The sequence below is a fragment of the Ipomoea triloba genome, chromosome 8 (assembly GCF_003576645.1).
Source record: "Ipomoea triloba cultivar NCNSP0323 chromosome 8, ASM357664v1".
NCBI classification, from domain to species: Eukaryota; Viridiplantae; Streptophyta; class Magnoliopsida; order Solanales; family Convolvulaceae; genus Ipomoea; species Ipomoea triloba.
In genome coordinates, this window is record NC_044923.1 from 17612091 (window position 1) to 17628725 (window position 16635).

Consider the following 16635-nt stretch of genomic DNA (forward strand, 5'->3'; position numbering starts at 1 on the left):
TTTTAAAAATGTTTAGTTGAATGTCAAAAAATTATATTTTTATGTTTGACTGAAAGTTATAATTTTTTTTAATATTTGGTCCATATTTCTTGAAAATTAACATATTATTTATTTTATAAGATAATCTACACTTATAATAAGAGTCAATAATGTTAGACCCTTAACTGGAACTAAAAAAATGTTGGTGTAATAGTCTGCTATAGCATATTGTACTTTGTGTTCTTCTTATTATGCAACCTCCAATTAAATTCCTAATATATCCTAATCTTTTATAATTTTACCAAAATTTTCCGTTAAATATAACGGAAGTATAACATTAAATTCTTTAGGCAATTTGTTTCTTTATTGAAGTTTTCAAACAAATTGGCAATATTCTATAATACAATTCTGTATGGATTCCTAACTTAAAATTATAATATTGAAGTTAGATTCCTAACTAAACCATTATTCTACCCAAAACAACAGTATATAAACCCCCCCCCCCCTTCTCAGTGGTATTCATCCAAAACTAAACCTAACATATTCTGCAACACACCATCTACTTGACATTCTATAGGTATGATTGTCAAAATATTATCATGCTAATTCTATTATTTGCATCTGTACTCGTAATGATTACAATTTAAAAAAAATCAATGATGGTATACTCATTAATTAGTATAACTTCAATATCGTTATGTAAATATATCTATTATATAATCTGTTTATCTATACTTGTATCCTTGCATGTAATGTTGTGGTTCTCATTATATTCCTCTATAATCTACACATTTTAGTTACTCCTAACTCCCTAATCTATGGTTTTTGAATTTATATTGTGGTTCCCATTATATTATTTCATAACATCCTTTATGAACATATTTCCATGACACAAGGATATTAGTAATGACAAATGCAATAAAGTTAATTGATATTGACACGCAAACTGTGGACTGGAGTTGTACAGTTCATGTCATTAAGAAAAACGAACCAAAAAACGCTATTGGAACGCCTGAGAAAAAGTATATGATCATCATACTTGAGGATGAAACAGTAAGTAAATAGTGAAATTTTCTCCCTTTATTATTATTATTATTATTATTTAATTTTTTTAATCATTATTAGTATTATTATTATTATGAAGATGCTCTCATTCACCACCAACATCATTGTAAATGCTATATCTAAATGCAAGGAACTCGGGTTCAATCAATGTTTGATAATAACATCGGAATGTATGATATCACTTTACAAACCAACAAATGGTGCATCATCTCAAATGTCATTGTCAAACATGTCTGGACGAACTATAAAGTAATTGATCACAAATACAATTACACATGAATTTTAAATGGTCGGACCGGTGTCCAAATAAGTGACAATGATGACACGCCATTTGCTCCATATAAGTGGTTTATTTTTTTCTACTTACTTTAGTTTTAGTTTAGCTATTTACAATTTCGTTATGTTTTATTAAAATATATAAGTGTCGAGACTATTTCTTTGATTTTTATTAATTTAGCATTTTTTTCTCTCTCATTATTATATGACTACTTTAACCAATTAAGGAACACTAATTTAAAAATACGCATTGGATTTTTAGCTTGGTTTAATCGCGCAACGCGCGTGTGATAACTAGTAATAATAATATGTGGTGGTGGGGTGGTGGAGGTGGTTCTGGTGATGTGGTGGTGGCTGAGGTAGTGGTGAAGGTGGAGGTTGTTGCTATGGTGGTGGTTATGGTGGCGGTGGAAGTGGAGGTAGTGGTGGTGGCAATAATTATAATCCATAAAGTAGTTTGAAGAGAGATGAAAGAGAAAAAGAGAAACGAGAAAATAAAGAATTCAAAAAATATCTTTACACTACAAATTTAGGAAAACATTTTCCGCCAAATTGAGCATTTTTTTCCCGATTGGAATAAATATTTTACTTTGACTTTATTTTATTTGAACACCTAAACACGAAAAAATGACTTCCAGAAGTCATTTTTTCGGTTCCCAAATGGGCCCTAATATTTTTTGTGGGTTCTACTTGAAGGGGGGAGGGGGGAGTAACGATACTGGTGTGCGTTTCACACCTACTAGGTGCATAAACGGTAACATGATTTTTTTTCCCATTTTCCTCTTCAAGCTTTGTTTTATTTTCTTCCTTTGTCTCTCCTTCCTTTGTCTCCCCTTCAGTATACCCCATTTGGCAACAATAATAATAATAATAATAAGGAGAGGGGGGGGGGGGGGGGGGGAAAGCAACAACCATAGTTGCTCTAAAAGCAATAGCACCCCCAACAATTGAAAACTAATAGGTTTTTTGTGACTTCGCATTGAAAACATCCTTAATACTTTTTGGATTATTGAAACCCTTCCGACAAAGTGTGGGATACGATAGTGTCACAATCTAGTTGAGAAGAGAAGAAAATAGAATAGTGTTATTTGAGCGGAAGTGAAGTGATGTTTCTCCGGCTGGCCTGATGATTTTCAGCATCTCAATAACTACCAAGTTAACTCCTTGTTCGTTGTAACAAGTTTTCTCCTTCTTGTTCTTTGTAACAAGCTTTCTTTCTTTTATCAGTATATCCTTTTGTTTTTTCGGCTTTTATAACCTTGCATTTATGATACAGTTCCAGTATCCTTCATTGATTGCCAACTACCGTCTAAACCTCCATTTTGGTTTCTTTTGGCCAACACACATGCTTTATTTTCTCCTTGTTTTTTCCCTGTAGCTGTTTGTTTTCTATGACTTTCACTCCAATCATTTCTTCCCTTTAAACTGGGTTGCTTCCCTGAGTTTTCATAACCTCTTATTGCTTTCATTCCAATTCACATTTCATTTTATATTGTTGTCTTTGCTTCCCTAAGCTTTATAACCCCTTCCTATGGCTTCCGGTAGTAGGCTTTACACAAGCTAAGAGCTACCGAAAGGAGACGGAGAATCTCTTTGGCCCGGAGCTAAGAGTTACCGGATGGAAGGAGCCTTCGGCGTTTGGGAGCCTTTGGTTTGCAGAGCGTCCACGTAAGGATACTAAAGAAGGAAAAGAAACATACGACCTTAGCAACTCTTTTCAACTTGTCAAAGAGCCTGCACCTTTTCAGGAAACATTCAGTTGGTACGAGGAGGGTGAGTTTACTGGAGGCAGCGATAGGCAGAGTCAAGGGGTGACTGGCATCAGATTTTTTGAACAAATATGACAGACACACAATCACGGCAATAAATGCTCATTTAATGCATGAATGAAGGGCTTTAACCTTTGGTCAACAAATTGGAAATTCTTATAGAGGTCTCAGTAACGGTGGGCTGGACGCTAGTGGCAGTAAGGATTAAAGTGATGAGCTACAACTGGAAAATTTCTTTTATGGACCATGATGCACCTATAGGGCTTATAGAGGTGGGTCTTGTCGAACATGTTCGACTAGGCCAATGAGTTTTCTATCATGGAACTGTCGTGGGCTTGGCAACCAAAGGACAGTTCAAGTCTTAGTGGACTTAGTCCACTCAAAAAGGCCTATTATTATTTTTCTAATGAAACTCTTTTGAACACTGATAAGTTACAAAGGATAAAAAATAGACTGGGCTTTAATGGGCTGTTTGCGGGTGATAGCTTGGGCCATAGTGGTAGAGTGGCCCTTATGTGGAAGGAAGGAACTGATGTCTCAATCTTGGGCTTCTCCAAAAACCATATTGACGTGCTGGTGGTGCCTAAAGGTTGTGATGAACATTGGCGTTTCACCAGCTTTTATAGATGTTCGGAAAGGAACAAAATGAGAGATTCACGGCGCCTTCTCCGACATCTGTCCACTTTGCATGGCCTTCCCTAGTTGCTTATGGGTGACTTTAATGACCTCAAAAGGCAAGACAAGAAGATAGGGAGAATTTCTCACCCCCAGTGGCTTTGCAAGGGGTTCGACGAAGCAATTACTCAAAGTGGACTGAGAGAAATTGATTTCGAAGGCAGTCAATTCACGTGGGAGAAATCCAGAGGCACTTCCAATTGGGTTTAGGAAAGACTTGACCGAATCTTGGCGTCGGAGTCTTGGTGTGAAAAGTTTAGCGGCGTAAACGCTTCATCTGTTGTTGTTCCGGCAAGCGATCACCTAGCGTTGGTACTGTGGCCAAATCGCACTATTCGTATACAGGTTAGGAAGTCTTTTAAATTTGAGAATGTTTGGATTAGTGAAAGACGATGTCGGGAAATTATTATTCATAGCTGGGGTAATACAAATGGCTGGAGTTAATTAGTTGATAGACTGAATATATGTAGTAAAGCCATCTGGGAGTGGGGGAGAAAGCTTACAAAGGACTACCAGCCAAGAATTGAGGTCCAAAGAAAAAGAATGGAAGCTCTAAGAAATAAAACAAACCAATATAGAGTCTAGCTTTTTGATGAGGCCCAAAAACACTACTATAAACTCCTTGAGCAGTAAAATAAGTACTGGCAACAAAGGGTAAAAGTGTTTTGGTTAAAAGGAGGTGATATCAACTTAACTTTTTTTCATAACCAATTCCGGCAAAGACGCAGAAACAATTCCTTAAACGAGATAAAAGACGAGAATGGCATATGGAGAAACAAAGGCATAGAGTTGAATAACCTCTTCCTGCAGTACTTTGAAGATTTATTCACAACAAGCCTAGGGGATATGGAGCCGATCCTAGCGGGTATCACCATAAAAATCACTGACTATGAGAACGAGAGACTTACCAGAAGGGTCACCTATGATGAAGTGAAAACAACCATTTTTAGCATGCATCCTAACAAGTCTCTGGGCCCATACGGATTAAACCCGGGTTTCTTTCAAGCGTACTGGATGTCCTTGGATATTATATTCATAGACTTTGTGAGAGTTTTGTCTAGAATGGTCATATGCTCCATGGTTTGAACTCCACACAGATTGTGCTTATTCCCAAAAAACAATAGCCAGACGTTATGGGGGATATGAGACCGATTTCACTTTGCAACGTCGTCTACAAGGTGATTGCTAAAGTGTTAGCCAATAGGCTCAAGCCTCTTCTAAACAACATCATCGTAGAGAACCAGTGTGTCTTTGTGCCGGGCAGGATGATCACAGATAATGTCATGCTTGCATTCGAAGCCCAACATTTTCTGAAGAAGAAGAGACAAGGAAAAGAAGGTTATGCAGCACTCAAGCTGGACATGGGCAAGGCATACGATCGAGTTGAATGGGCCACACTTAAAGCTATCCTTTGTAGGTTGGGTTTCTGTAAAAAAAAAATGGATCAATCTTGTTATGCATTATGTTGCCATAGTATAATACTTCATTCTTTCAGACGGGGAAGAGATTGACCATATCAATCCTCATCGAGGGCTCCGGCAAGGTGACCCTTTGTCACCATACCTATTTATCATTTTTGCTGAAGGGCTCACTGGTCTCATTCAAAAGAAAGAAATAGATGGTTCTCTCCATGGAATAGCAATTACTAGAAACGCCCCAAGAATCTCTCACCTACTGTTTGCGGATGATAGTTATTTATTCTTCAAAGCCACTTCAAGGGAAAGCTAGATTTGCAAGGACATCTTAAATACCTACACCAATGCTTCGGGACAAACTATAAATTATGACAAATCTGGGATAGTTTTTAGTAGCAATGTAGAGAAAGGGGTGAGGGAAGAGATCGGGAGCATCTTGGGAGTTAGGAGAGAGGGGAACCATGGGAAATACTTGGGTCTTCCTTCTATTATGGGTAGGAACAAAAGGGAAATCTTGGGTTTCATAAAGAATATAGTGGTTAATAGGATCCGAAGTTGGAGTGCAAGATGTAAGACTTTTCCCTAATACAATATATATTATATATTGTGGGCCTTAATAGTGTGGTGCAAGTGTACTAGGCCCATTAAGTTATAGGTTGGATTGGACATCTAGGTTTAGTCCAATCCACCATTATGCCTATATAAAGTCTGCATCGATGGGATGCAGGACAGATAATTATATAGCACCTAAAGTTATGGACTTATGGTACTCATACTGCTTAGAAAATACCAGAACACCATCTAGGGTTCTCAGTTAAGTGTGAGACAAAATGACTAACACCCTGTAGATCTACAGTTCAAGAGGCAACACAAGGCAACACAACAAGGCATCAACTATGGCTGGAGATCAACACGATTTATGCTTCCGCTACTACGAGGTTAGGTTACTCGTAGATTCATTTTGTATGTTTATACATCATTTCTTGAACTTACACAAGATTCTTATCCAAAGCCGGTACGGAGGTCTTGCTGAAAAGTGTGTTGCAAACACTACCCTCTTACGCTATGAATGTATTTCTACTGCCTATTACCACTGTGGGGGAGATTGAGACGGAAATGAATGGTTTTTGGTGGGGTGGGGAGAGTGGAGAGAGAAAAGGAATCTAGTGGAAGGCTTGGGAGCACTTATGCGTGCCAAAGAAATGGGGTGGGATGGGTTTCAGGAAGTTGAGAGCCTTTAATATCGCCATGTTAGCCAAGCAGGCATGGAGACTAATCAAACACCCAGAGTTGCTAGTCTCAAAAGGCAAAATACTACCCAAATGGCAATTTTTTGGATGCTGATAAGGGAAGCAATCCCTCCTTTATTTGGACTAGTTTGTTAGAGACGCAAGAAATTATAAGGAAAAATACAAGGTGGAGGATTGGAGATGGGGAATCTGTTTTTATTTGGAGGGACGATTGGCTACCAAACAAAGAAAAGCCAGCAATCTCAACTCCACCGTACCCTTTCCTCCATGATGCAAAGGTGTCCTCTATCATGAATGATCCAGGTACGAGTTGGGATGAGGAAATTCTCTACGACATTTTCAATCGAAGGGATGCCCAACTTATCATGTCAATACCTCTATCAACCCACAAGAGAAAGGACAAGCTGATATGAGCTGCAAAAGAAAGAGGTTATTACACGGTTAAAAGCTGCTATCGTGCCATCATGCAGGAGTTGCCAAATACTAGGATCCCAAGTTGGTAATCATTCTAGAGTCTTCATATCCCACCGAGAATGAAAGTTCTTATGTGGCAAACATGTACCTCTTGTCTACCTACATCCTATCAACTAAGGCAGAGGAGAGTCGAATGTCTTGCAGGGTGCCAAGTATGCCACAAAGGGGTGGAAACAATTTTTCATGCATTGGTAAAATGTGATGTGGCGAGTGAATGTTGGAGACTCTCTTTGAATGTCAATCAGCGGGATGGCGAATATGACTTCGCAGACTGGTTTGCCCAAAACCTCAACAGGCTGGATGATGAGGGAAAAAATGTAGTGGCAACAATCTGTTGGTCCATTTGGATGGCAAGGAACAATAAAATTTGGAATAACAAGTCAACCCCCCAAGAGTCATCGTGGAGAGGGCAAATGTCAACCTCAGAAGCTGGAAAGATGCAAATATACTAGTCACTCATTACCCAAATGATCATCCCAGGTTCACTGTTAAATGGGAGAGACCTCCATCAGGCTGGTGTAAATTAAATATAGATGCTGCTATTGACAAAGAGGAAGGAGAATGGGTTTATGATGGATCCTGCGAGATGAATATGGAAGTTTTAAAGGAGGAGTATCCATGCCATGGAAGGGTGTCTTCTCACCATCTGAAGCTGAAGCCGTTGCCATTAGGGAAGCACTAAGTTGGCTAAAGGAGAAGCAGTTAGACAGAGTGAAAATTGAATCGGATGCCAGGGTCATAGTCAAAGATTTAGTTTCAAAGTTGGGTGTTTCTTCTCTTGATTTGTTATTGTTGGATATTAAAGATATGATGAGCATGTTTGCTTTGTTAGCTAGGGAGTCGTTTCTATGTCTGAACGTAGGGAGTGAAGTTTTCATCCTCCTCCCTTCCTTTGTAATGTTCTGGTTGATGACTTGAATTAATATATTCTTGCTGTTTGGTTTTCAAAAAATAGGTTTTTTTGTCAAAAACAAAATAAATAATAATAATAATAATAATAATAATAATAATAATAACAAAAAACAAAAGGAGGGTGGCAACACGCCCGTTGACCATTTTTTTCCTTTTTCTAGTGGGACGCACTAGCTTAAAAAAAAAAATCTCTCCCTCTACAAGATGCCATTTCTTGTCTCTCCTACTTTCTCTCCCCTCAACCTCACCCAAACCAACCCCATCCAAAAAAATACCATATGTTAGCCCTGGTTTAACAATGCTTATATGTGAAGTTGTGGACTATGGTTCATGTAGTGACTTCTATAAGTTTATTTTTTGTGTTGCAAGTCACATGTAATATACTAAAACTGAAACCATATCAAAATATAATAAACTTATTAAAAAATAAACATATAGTATACTAGAAATGAACTAAAAATATATCAAAAAATAACATGTTTCGCTAATGTCTCGATGATATATTTAAACCTTTTTTTTTTTTTTTAAAAGCCACTTTCTCCAATTTTTTTTTTTGTTCTTTTTGATTTTTTAAAACAATATTACGTGTGATATATGTTAAAGTATATGAATTTTCCTTTTTTATATACGGAGTAAATGAGTAATTAATAACTAAAAGGAAATGGTCAAATAAGCCTCCCAAACTTTATTTAAAAAGTCAATTATGCCCTTCAACTTATCAAACTCATAAACATGTTATTTTGAAGCATTGAAGTCTTAAATCACATAAAATTGTTGGTGACCTATAATTGTAGGTTACTAAGGTTCCGACGACGGCAAATTTCCAGCATTAAATACCGCGCGACCGATTGGTTGTCGGAATTTGATGCCGAAAACTTGTCCGAGGTTCGCCGAAATCCTAGTGACCCGATTTATGGACTTTAATGTGCTAAATAACATGTTTATGAGTTTAATTACAACTTTTAAAAGTTTAAATGTCTAATTAATTGTTTGAATAAAGTTCAAAAGTCTATTTGATCCATTTTTTAATAACTAAATAATAAATTTCAGCGAATATACATCACCCTTAAATTTCCGCTAAGGGTGTGTTTGGAAACCCGGAAAATGATTTCCGGAAATCATTTTCCGGGTTTTTGGTGTTTGGGAAGGAAGGGGAAAATACAATCAATGGAAAATAGCATCTTGGTCAATGGAAAATGAGCCCCATTTTGTGGAAAATGACTTCCCCTTTTTTTGGGGGGAAGTCATTTTCCGGATTGCTTCTTTCTTCCCCTTAGGCTCCCTTCCGTCTCTTAGCACAAATTGATCGCCGACGGACGGCGAAACCAGTCGACCGACGGTGACTGGTTTCCATTTCCAGTCGGCCGACGGCGACTGGTTTCACGGAAACCAGTGACCGACACGGTCACTGGTTCCCGTGAAACCACCGGCATGTTTATTTAAAATTTTTTTTTTTAAATATTTTTGTTGTGATTTTGTTGATTGTTATATTTGTTATAAATGTTGTTATATTTAAATAAATTAATTAAAATATTCAATTATACAATTTTGTTCATTTTCCTGTCTATTTTCTGGAAAATGAACCAAACACTCAAAGACAATTTTCTGATTTGCACTCATTTTCCAAAAATCATTTTTCAGAAATAATTTTCCAGCTTTCCAAACACACCCTAAATTGACTTTTCATAAGGTAATTGAGTTGGTTAAAGTTTAGCTTTGCAATTAACCGATCCGGGTCAGTGAGCAGTGATCTTTTGCGGTGGTTATTGGACCCGGGGTTGGTTTTACGGGTCAGTATTTCTTCTGCATCAAGCGTACTGATTCTTGGAGTAGACTGCATCATATCTCTCTATCTCAGATTCAGAAAAGTTGGTTTAGATATTAGATCTCGTTTACAGGTTTGGATCTCCCTTGCAACTCGCCACTTTCTGATCCTCCATTTTCTTCCGCTTTTCACCGTAATATCAATTGCAATTGATCTTTTTAAGTTTTAATTTAAAGTGTGATTGTTGTACTTTTCGTTTCTCGCTTGAAAGGATCAATGGCTGTGGTATCAGTAAATCAAGTCGCTCAATGCATCACCTGCCATGCTTGGAGTCCTGACAACTCCAGTACGTTCGCGTCTCTACTTTTTTTCACACTGGCTGAATTTTGTATATTTTAGTTATTTACCTTTTTCCTCGACAATCAGTAGAAATGTTGGTGTAAATTCCAGTTACTGTTTGTGTAAAATATTGGCTTTTGTGAACAAATCTGATATTTAGCGAATATTGCAATGTTATCTGCCTAGACATAGATGTTTCAAAATTGATACGACATCTTAATTCTGTTTTGCAATGTTTTTTTTCTAATAGTGTAACTCATTGGAGGAAAATTTTGAGTTAGTTGCCCAAGGAATTTTATTTTATAGTCATGTTTATTTTCAATGGTATGGAATACGACTGTTGTTGAATTAACTTATCAAAAAGAAGAAAAAAAAACCATTGCTGCTTGTGGATATGTGTTTCTTTGAATTTTGGATAATTAACAATTAAAAATTGCTAATGGATGTATACCTTGTTTCCAGTGATTGCCCTATGTCCGAACAACAGTGAAGTTCACATCTATAGATTATTAGAAGAGAAGTGGGAGAAGGTCCATGTTCTTCAAAAGGTAATAACTTCAACAAGATTTTCTTGTATTTAATGTTGCCTATAACTTAGGTTGATTCTCTTGTTTGCTTCAAACTTCATTTGATTCATTTCCCTATCTAAATCATTTACAGGGATAGTTTTAGTGTTTTACTGATAATACCTTTGATTGTCACTGTTGCAACATCTGGCAGCATGACCAAATTGTTTCAGGGATAGACTGGAGTACAAAATCCAACAAAATAGTTACTGTTTCACATGATCGTAATTCGTAAGTGATATTCTCCCATTATATTTTGCAAACTTGATCTGCTCAATCTTCTGATACATATTTATTCTGCTTTTTATGTATCAAGAGTCAATGCTAAATAACACTTTTGCAGATATGTCTGGAACCTTGAAGCAACAGAGTGGGTTGCGACACTAGTTATCCTCAGGCTAAATCGTGCTGCTCTATGTGTGCAGTGGAGTCCCAAAGGTATTCAAGCAGCTGTAACTGTTTCCTCTGAGTGAATTACTACTTTTGAGTGTTGTGACAATATATTTAATACTCCAGATAGTGTATGTCACACACTCCATCCTTATGGAATTTGAACGTTGTGTGTTGAAAACTTTTTTTTATTCCAAGGACCCAATAAGTTCTAATTATCCTTCCTTCTGTTCCGTGGTCCACTTATCACTGGAATAAATTCATAATATTGTTATTTGTGAAAATTTATAACTTTCTTGTGATGCATGATATTTTCTTTACTTTGAATTAACAAAAAAAAAAAATCACTTTTCTATTGATGTTTTCTCTACTTGCAGAAAATAAGTTTGCTGTTGGAAGTGGAGCTAAAACTGTTTGCGTATGCTACTATGAGCAAGAGAATAACTGGTAATTTCCTTCTTTCTTTAGTATGTATTAAATGCTTTATTAAATTGCAAAATAGGGTGGAAGAATGGTTTGCTCAAACCATTTTTCTCTGTTAAGATTTTTGTATATAGTTATTTAGAACTCTACCTGATACTGTAATAATCTAGTAAATTCATGATTATGGTCAACTCCTTGTACAATTGAAGACATAAAGGTTGTATCAACTATCAAGATGTGACTTTTTTCATGTTAGGGCAGTGTTGGTAAAGTAATTTGATTTTTGTTTTCTAAATCTACACTACTTTGAAGACTGTAGTGCCACACTTCGTTTTTCCTGTTTGGGCAGTAGAAGAATGTTATTGGTGTTTAAGTTACCTATATTTGGTTATTTGTATGCAAACTCATTACTCCATATATAATAGATCCTAAGCTTCTGGGCTACCAAATGGAAGGAATGTATAGCTGACTCATGACTCATCATTTTATTATTACTGTGTAATAATCTACTGTCTTTGTCCAATTTGTCTTTTGTGTTACTAAACGATAATGCATCCTCCTTAACAGGTGGGTCAGCAAACTTGTCAGGAAAAGACATGATTCTTCTGTAACTAATGTTGCCTGGCATCCCAATAATGTAAGGCTGTAAGCTTCCTGTTGTTGAATTGCTGCGTCATATGACATAGAAATTGGCAATTAGAATTTAGAAGTTTACATTATGACATAAAATTGTTGTCTTATGATTTCTTTTGCTGCTGTCAAGTTATTTTGTCATCTAATCAGGTTGGGAAGCATTCGTCCACAATTATTGTTACTCTCTGTATAAGATATTTTAGAATATCCATGTAAATAGTTATATAGGCATAGAGGTTGGAATCAGACATATCAAGGTTAATATTCATAAAACATTTTGGAGCCACATTTACTAGATTAGTTGTTTATTTCATTTTTTGTCTTTTCTTTTTATTTTTCATTGAAAAAAGCTTCGTGCAGGAGCATTAGGTTTGACTATGTAGTCACAAGCCAACGTTAGTATAGGCATACATATTGCATTCTTGCTTTCATGATTAGGATTTGGTGGCCGGTGTAGCATGAGAAAATGTTTGCATTTTTGGTGCAATGAAGTGTCTAATATTTATGAATATTCATAAATATTAATATAAATTTCTTGATGCAAACTATCTTGACTTGCGTTTATCAATGTTATTTAAATTGAACCATAAATTGATCCATGGATATTGAAGTTTTGGTTCGACCAGGTTTAACCATTATGTCAGTGGTTCAACTGCTGATTTTGTTTTAATAAGCATTTAATAGTGTGTATAAATATTTTTAAAATACAGAGGTATAAAATTTAATATCAATAATATAAAAAGTAGTAAAAAATGATATAGGTTTCAGTCTATACAAATAAATAAATAAAATTAAGCAATGCACATGGTCAATTAAATGTTCATAAGTCGTAACAAGTTTAATTTCATTTAGCATAGCCAATTAGCTAGTTTTCCCTTTTTTCTTTTAGTGACCTTTTGTGCCAAGTACAAATTTACCTATTTGGTTTCAGATATTTTAAATTTATTTTTTTCCATCAAGAATATAGTTAAGTTGCAGTTCTCAAAGAACTGTGGTTTACACAATTTTGGAGGTCTAGCTGCAGTATTAAGGCGGTTCAAACATGTGGATTGCATTTTCAGTATTTAACAAAACCAAACTGTTTTTCTCCTTAACGTTGATTCAGTCTGGTTTTAGTAACACCAGTATTTGTACAGTCATTTTACATGTCCAATCATGGTTGAGGAATAATTCTTAGATGGTGCCTTTATTGAGTATTTTATTTCATTGAACAGATTCTCCTTGCTACAACTTCCACTGATGGGAAATGCAGAGTATTTTCTACTTTCATTAAAGGCGTTGATGCAAAGTATCTTTCTCAATCTCGCTATCTCTTTTGCTTGTTTCACGCCAAAATGTTTCCGTAAGTGTTTTCACTGTGTCCTATATTCCCTTCAATAAACAGGCAATCAGGAGCAGGGTCTTCTTCAGATTCAAAATTTGGAGAGGTTAGAATTTGTACTCCTTTAACATTGCAATGAATAAAAAAAAATAATTTCATGAATGTAAATGTGTATATATAGCTTGTGTTGGTAACTTACCAATTGTCTTTGGCATAAGTCTAAATTTTATTCAGAAATTTCTCTGCGATTTGAATGGAATACAGGGTCAAAATCTTGAATTAAAGACCATAATTATATCTTTGATTATAACAAATTACTAATATTGCTCTATGAAATTATGGAGTTTATTATTGTATTCTCAACAACTTTCAAGTCATGTGGCTGAAACAATTAATGCAGCTGGTATTTATGGAAAGTAAATAGTCATCATTTTGTCAAGTCAATACCTTAACGAATGGAGTTGTGAGTTGTGACAGCATACTGCAAATTTAGAAAGAGAGGGTAGGTAACCAGTTCATCCATGGAAAAAATAAAATAATAACTTATTTTATGTTATTTACCCATTTTATCTGCTTATTTCCCTTTTTGGCCATAAGATGTCACAGTGTATGACATTGTAGAATTTCCTTCTACAGGCATAATTATGCCTTTTGTTGAGAAATAAAGGGTTTGAAGGTTTGGCGGGTGGTAAAGAGCTGTTACCAGTCAGTGAGGCTTAGGCTACAGATGCAGAACAAGTAGAATAGACAGTTCTACATCAGAGAAAAAAAATATTGTGGGAGTACAGGCTCAGCATACTATGATTAATTCTAGGGCAAAAACTATGGCTACAATATGTGCATCATAATGGCCCAACACTAGGGCAACAGTACGTGCATCGTAATGGCCAAAACTAGGGTTACAACTTACAATATTCTAACACCTGTGATGGGAATAATTGACCTGTGTTCTCAGTAACTTTGGAGCAAGCTCTCTTGTACTTAAACAATGATACTTAAAGTCAATGCCTCCAAAACCATGCAGTTGTTTGAACCTAGTTATTACGTCATTTTATTTAAAATCAAGTTCCTTGTTTTCTTCAAAATTATTTGTTATTTAGTTACTGTCATTACGAGAAAGTATATTACCAACTCTCAAGGTATGAAGAGGTGTACAATAACAATGTTCACACCTTAAGATATGAACTTCTTAAGCAAAATCTGTGTTAATCCCATGCCAAATTTCCTATTGTTAAATCTATATATAACCTGTCAAAAGAATTCTTTTACAATTTCTTATGACTTTCATTCTGCTTTTTCAAGTGATTTTTTTAGCATGGCAAATCAAAGTCAGCTACGTCAGATGCCTGATTAAAAAAAATGCCAGTGTTCTTAAGAAAATATTTTTAAACTTTTGTACAAAGAAATATTTTTTAGTCTGATTACATGTGCATTCATGGACTAGTGGATCCTTAACTTTTTCATATTTGTGCAGCAAATCATTCAGCTTGATCTCTCATTTTGCTGGTCCTTTGGTGTTAAATGGTCCCCAAGTGGCAATACTTTAGCTTATGTAGGTCAGAGATTCCTTTTCTTTCTCCTATTTCAATAACATCTAATATGGAGTACTATTTTCCAGCTATAGGCCATCTCCAAGTTAATTTTATGCACTTCAGAACTTTACTAATGTTGACTGATAATCCATATTTACTGCTGGGAGTGATCCATCAGGGCATAATTCAATGATTTACTTTGTTGATGAAATTGGTCCCTCTCCTTCTGCACAAACTGTAGCATTCCGTGATTTGCCGCTTCGCGATGTGGGTCAGCATCCACTCTCATTTTACTTAATTTCTTCAGATTCTATTCTTTGAATTCATGATCAACACAAATCTTTCAGGTGCTGTTTGTTTCAGAGCGAATGGTCATTGGAGTTGGATTTGATTGTAATCCAATGATTTTTGTGGCAGATGAAAGAGGATTATGGTATGTCCGTATGTTGAATATATAGAACAAGCATTTTGGTTTACTGGATACATGATTCCTTTCTTTTTCGTGTTCCTGTTTGATCGTTATTCACTTATTCCAGCCTTGTTTAATTTGTTAACACATAATAGTGATTTACATGGAAAATAATATATAAGTTAAATAAAGCAATTACCTCAAAGATAAATTGGCAATCCATTAAAAAGTTAAGATTTTGTTTTGGCTGTTTTGAAAGCAAATTCCTTTATTTTATCTTATTTAGGAGTTTCTTGAGGTTCCTAGATGAAAGGAAAACAGTATCTTCAAGCCCAAAGTCTCAGGTATTTTGAATTGGCTTCACGCATAATTTAATGGCTCCTCTCAACCCTAGTTAGTTGAGCTCTGTGACGGTTCATTACTTACATTTATCTACACATCCAGTTTTCAGAAGCATTTGGGATATTTTACAGCCAATCAAAATATGGAGCAAATAACAACTCAGTTGAGCAATCACGAACCACCCATGAAAACTGCATCAAGTACTGTTTACATCAAATATCGTTTTTTACATCTTCATTTGACCATGACACTTATCTTTCATTATTCTGGAAACTTTCAGTTGCATTTTACCACTTAGGAAAACTGGGGGACATAAGAAATCTTCGAAGTCTGTGGTAACCCGTTTCAGCACTTCAGGTTAGTAACTTCGTATCATATTGTGCTTCTCTTCATTTCATTCATAATAAAATCGATTTATTGGTGTCACAACCCCCGAGAACTAAAGCTTATTCCCGTCGGCCCCGAACAGGACTGGACGGTAAAGTAGTTACGTGGGATTTGGGGAAACAAGAAGATTTGTCTGAGTACCTATGAAAGTCACCGAAAGCATTCCATGCCCGCCTTCTGTACAATTTTTAATACAAATTCTTAGGCATAGGTGAATTAGAATGTCATCTTCATCTACCAGAAATAAAAATGTATTGATTTTGAAATAGTTTAAGTGTGTATGTGCTGTAATGGTTTGAAAGAAGAATTTGCAACTCATAATGTCAGGCTCTCACCACAGTTTCGTGATGCTTTTATGATGTACGTTGATGAACGGCACCTGTCAGCATATTGGGTTTCCTTTTCCATTCTGTACCAAGTGAAAAAAAGTTTGTAGTGATAATTGTATGATTACGAATTATTTATTTTGTTTCATTTGTTGTCGCTCAATTAGCAAGGGATATATATATGAAGACAATTCAAGTAAAAATCAGTGCAAACACGTATCATGCAAAATTACAAATTGCATTTCTTGATATGCACAAGTGTTCAAATTATGAATTTAAAAGTGTGTCATGTGAAAGTGTGAAACTACAAAGTGTGCTTAGATGGTTGCACTTTTTCTATTTTACGGATTCCATTTGAAAAGTAGGAAAATGATTTTTGGAAAGTAA

General features: G+C 35.7%; 1 protein-coding gene across 1 annotated transcript; it reads left to right on the forward strand.

Annotated features, from left to right (window-relative positions):
• Positions 1 to 9569: 9569 nt before the first annotated feature.
• Positions 9570 to 16411, forward strand: LOC116026635 (actin-related protein 2/3 complex subunit 1A-like). Its single transcript, XM_031267966.1, has 16 exons — positions 9570 to 9713; positions 9852 to 9926; positions 10382 to 10467; positions 10640 to 10716; positions 10829 to 10923; positions 11253 to 11322; positions 11866 to 11935; positions 13146 to 13219; positions 13316 to 13358; positions 14727 to 14808; positions 14963 to 15051; positions 15132 to 15217; positions 15480 to 15537; positions 15638 to 15735; positions 15816 to 15892; positions 16005 to 16411. Exons 2-16 carry the CDS (start codon positions 9857 to 9859, stop codon positions 16067 to 16069), a joined length of 1140 nt encoding a protein of 379 aa, XP_031123826.1. The 5' UTR covers positions 9570 to 9713; positions 9852 to 9856; the 3' UTR covers positions 16070 to 16411.
• Positions 16412 to 16635: the final 224 nt, after the last annotated feature.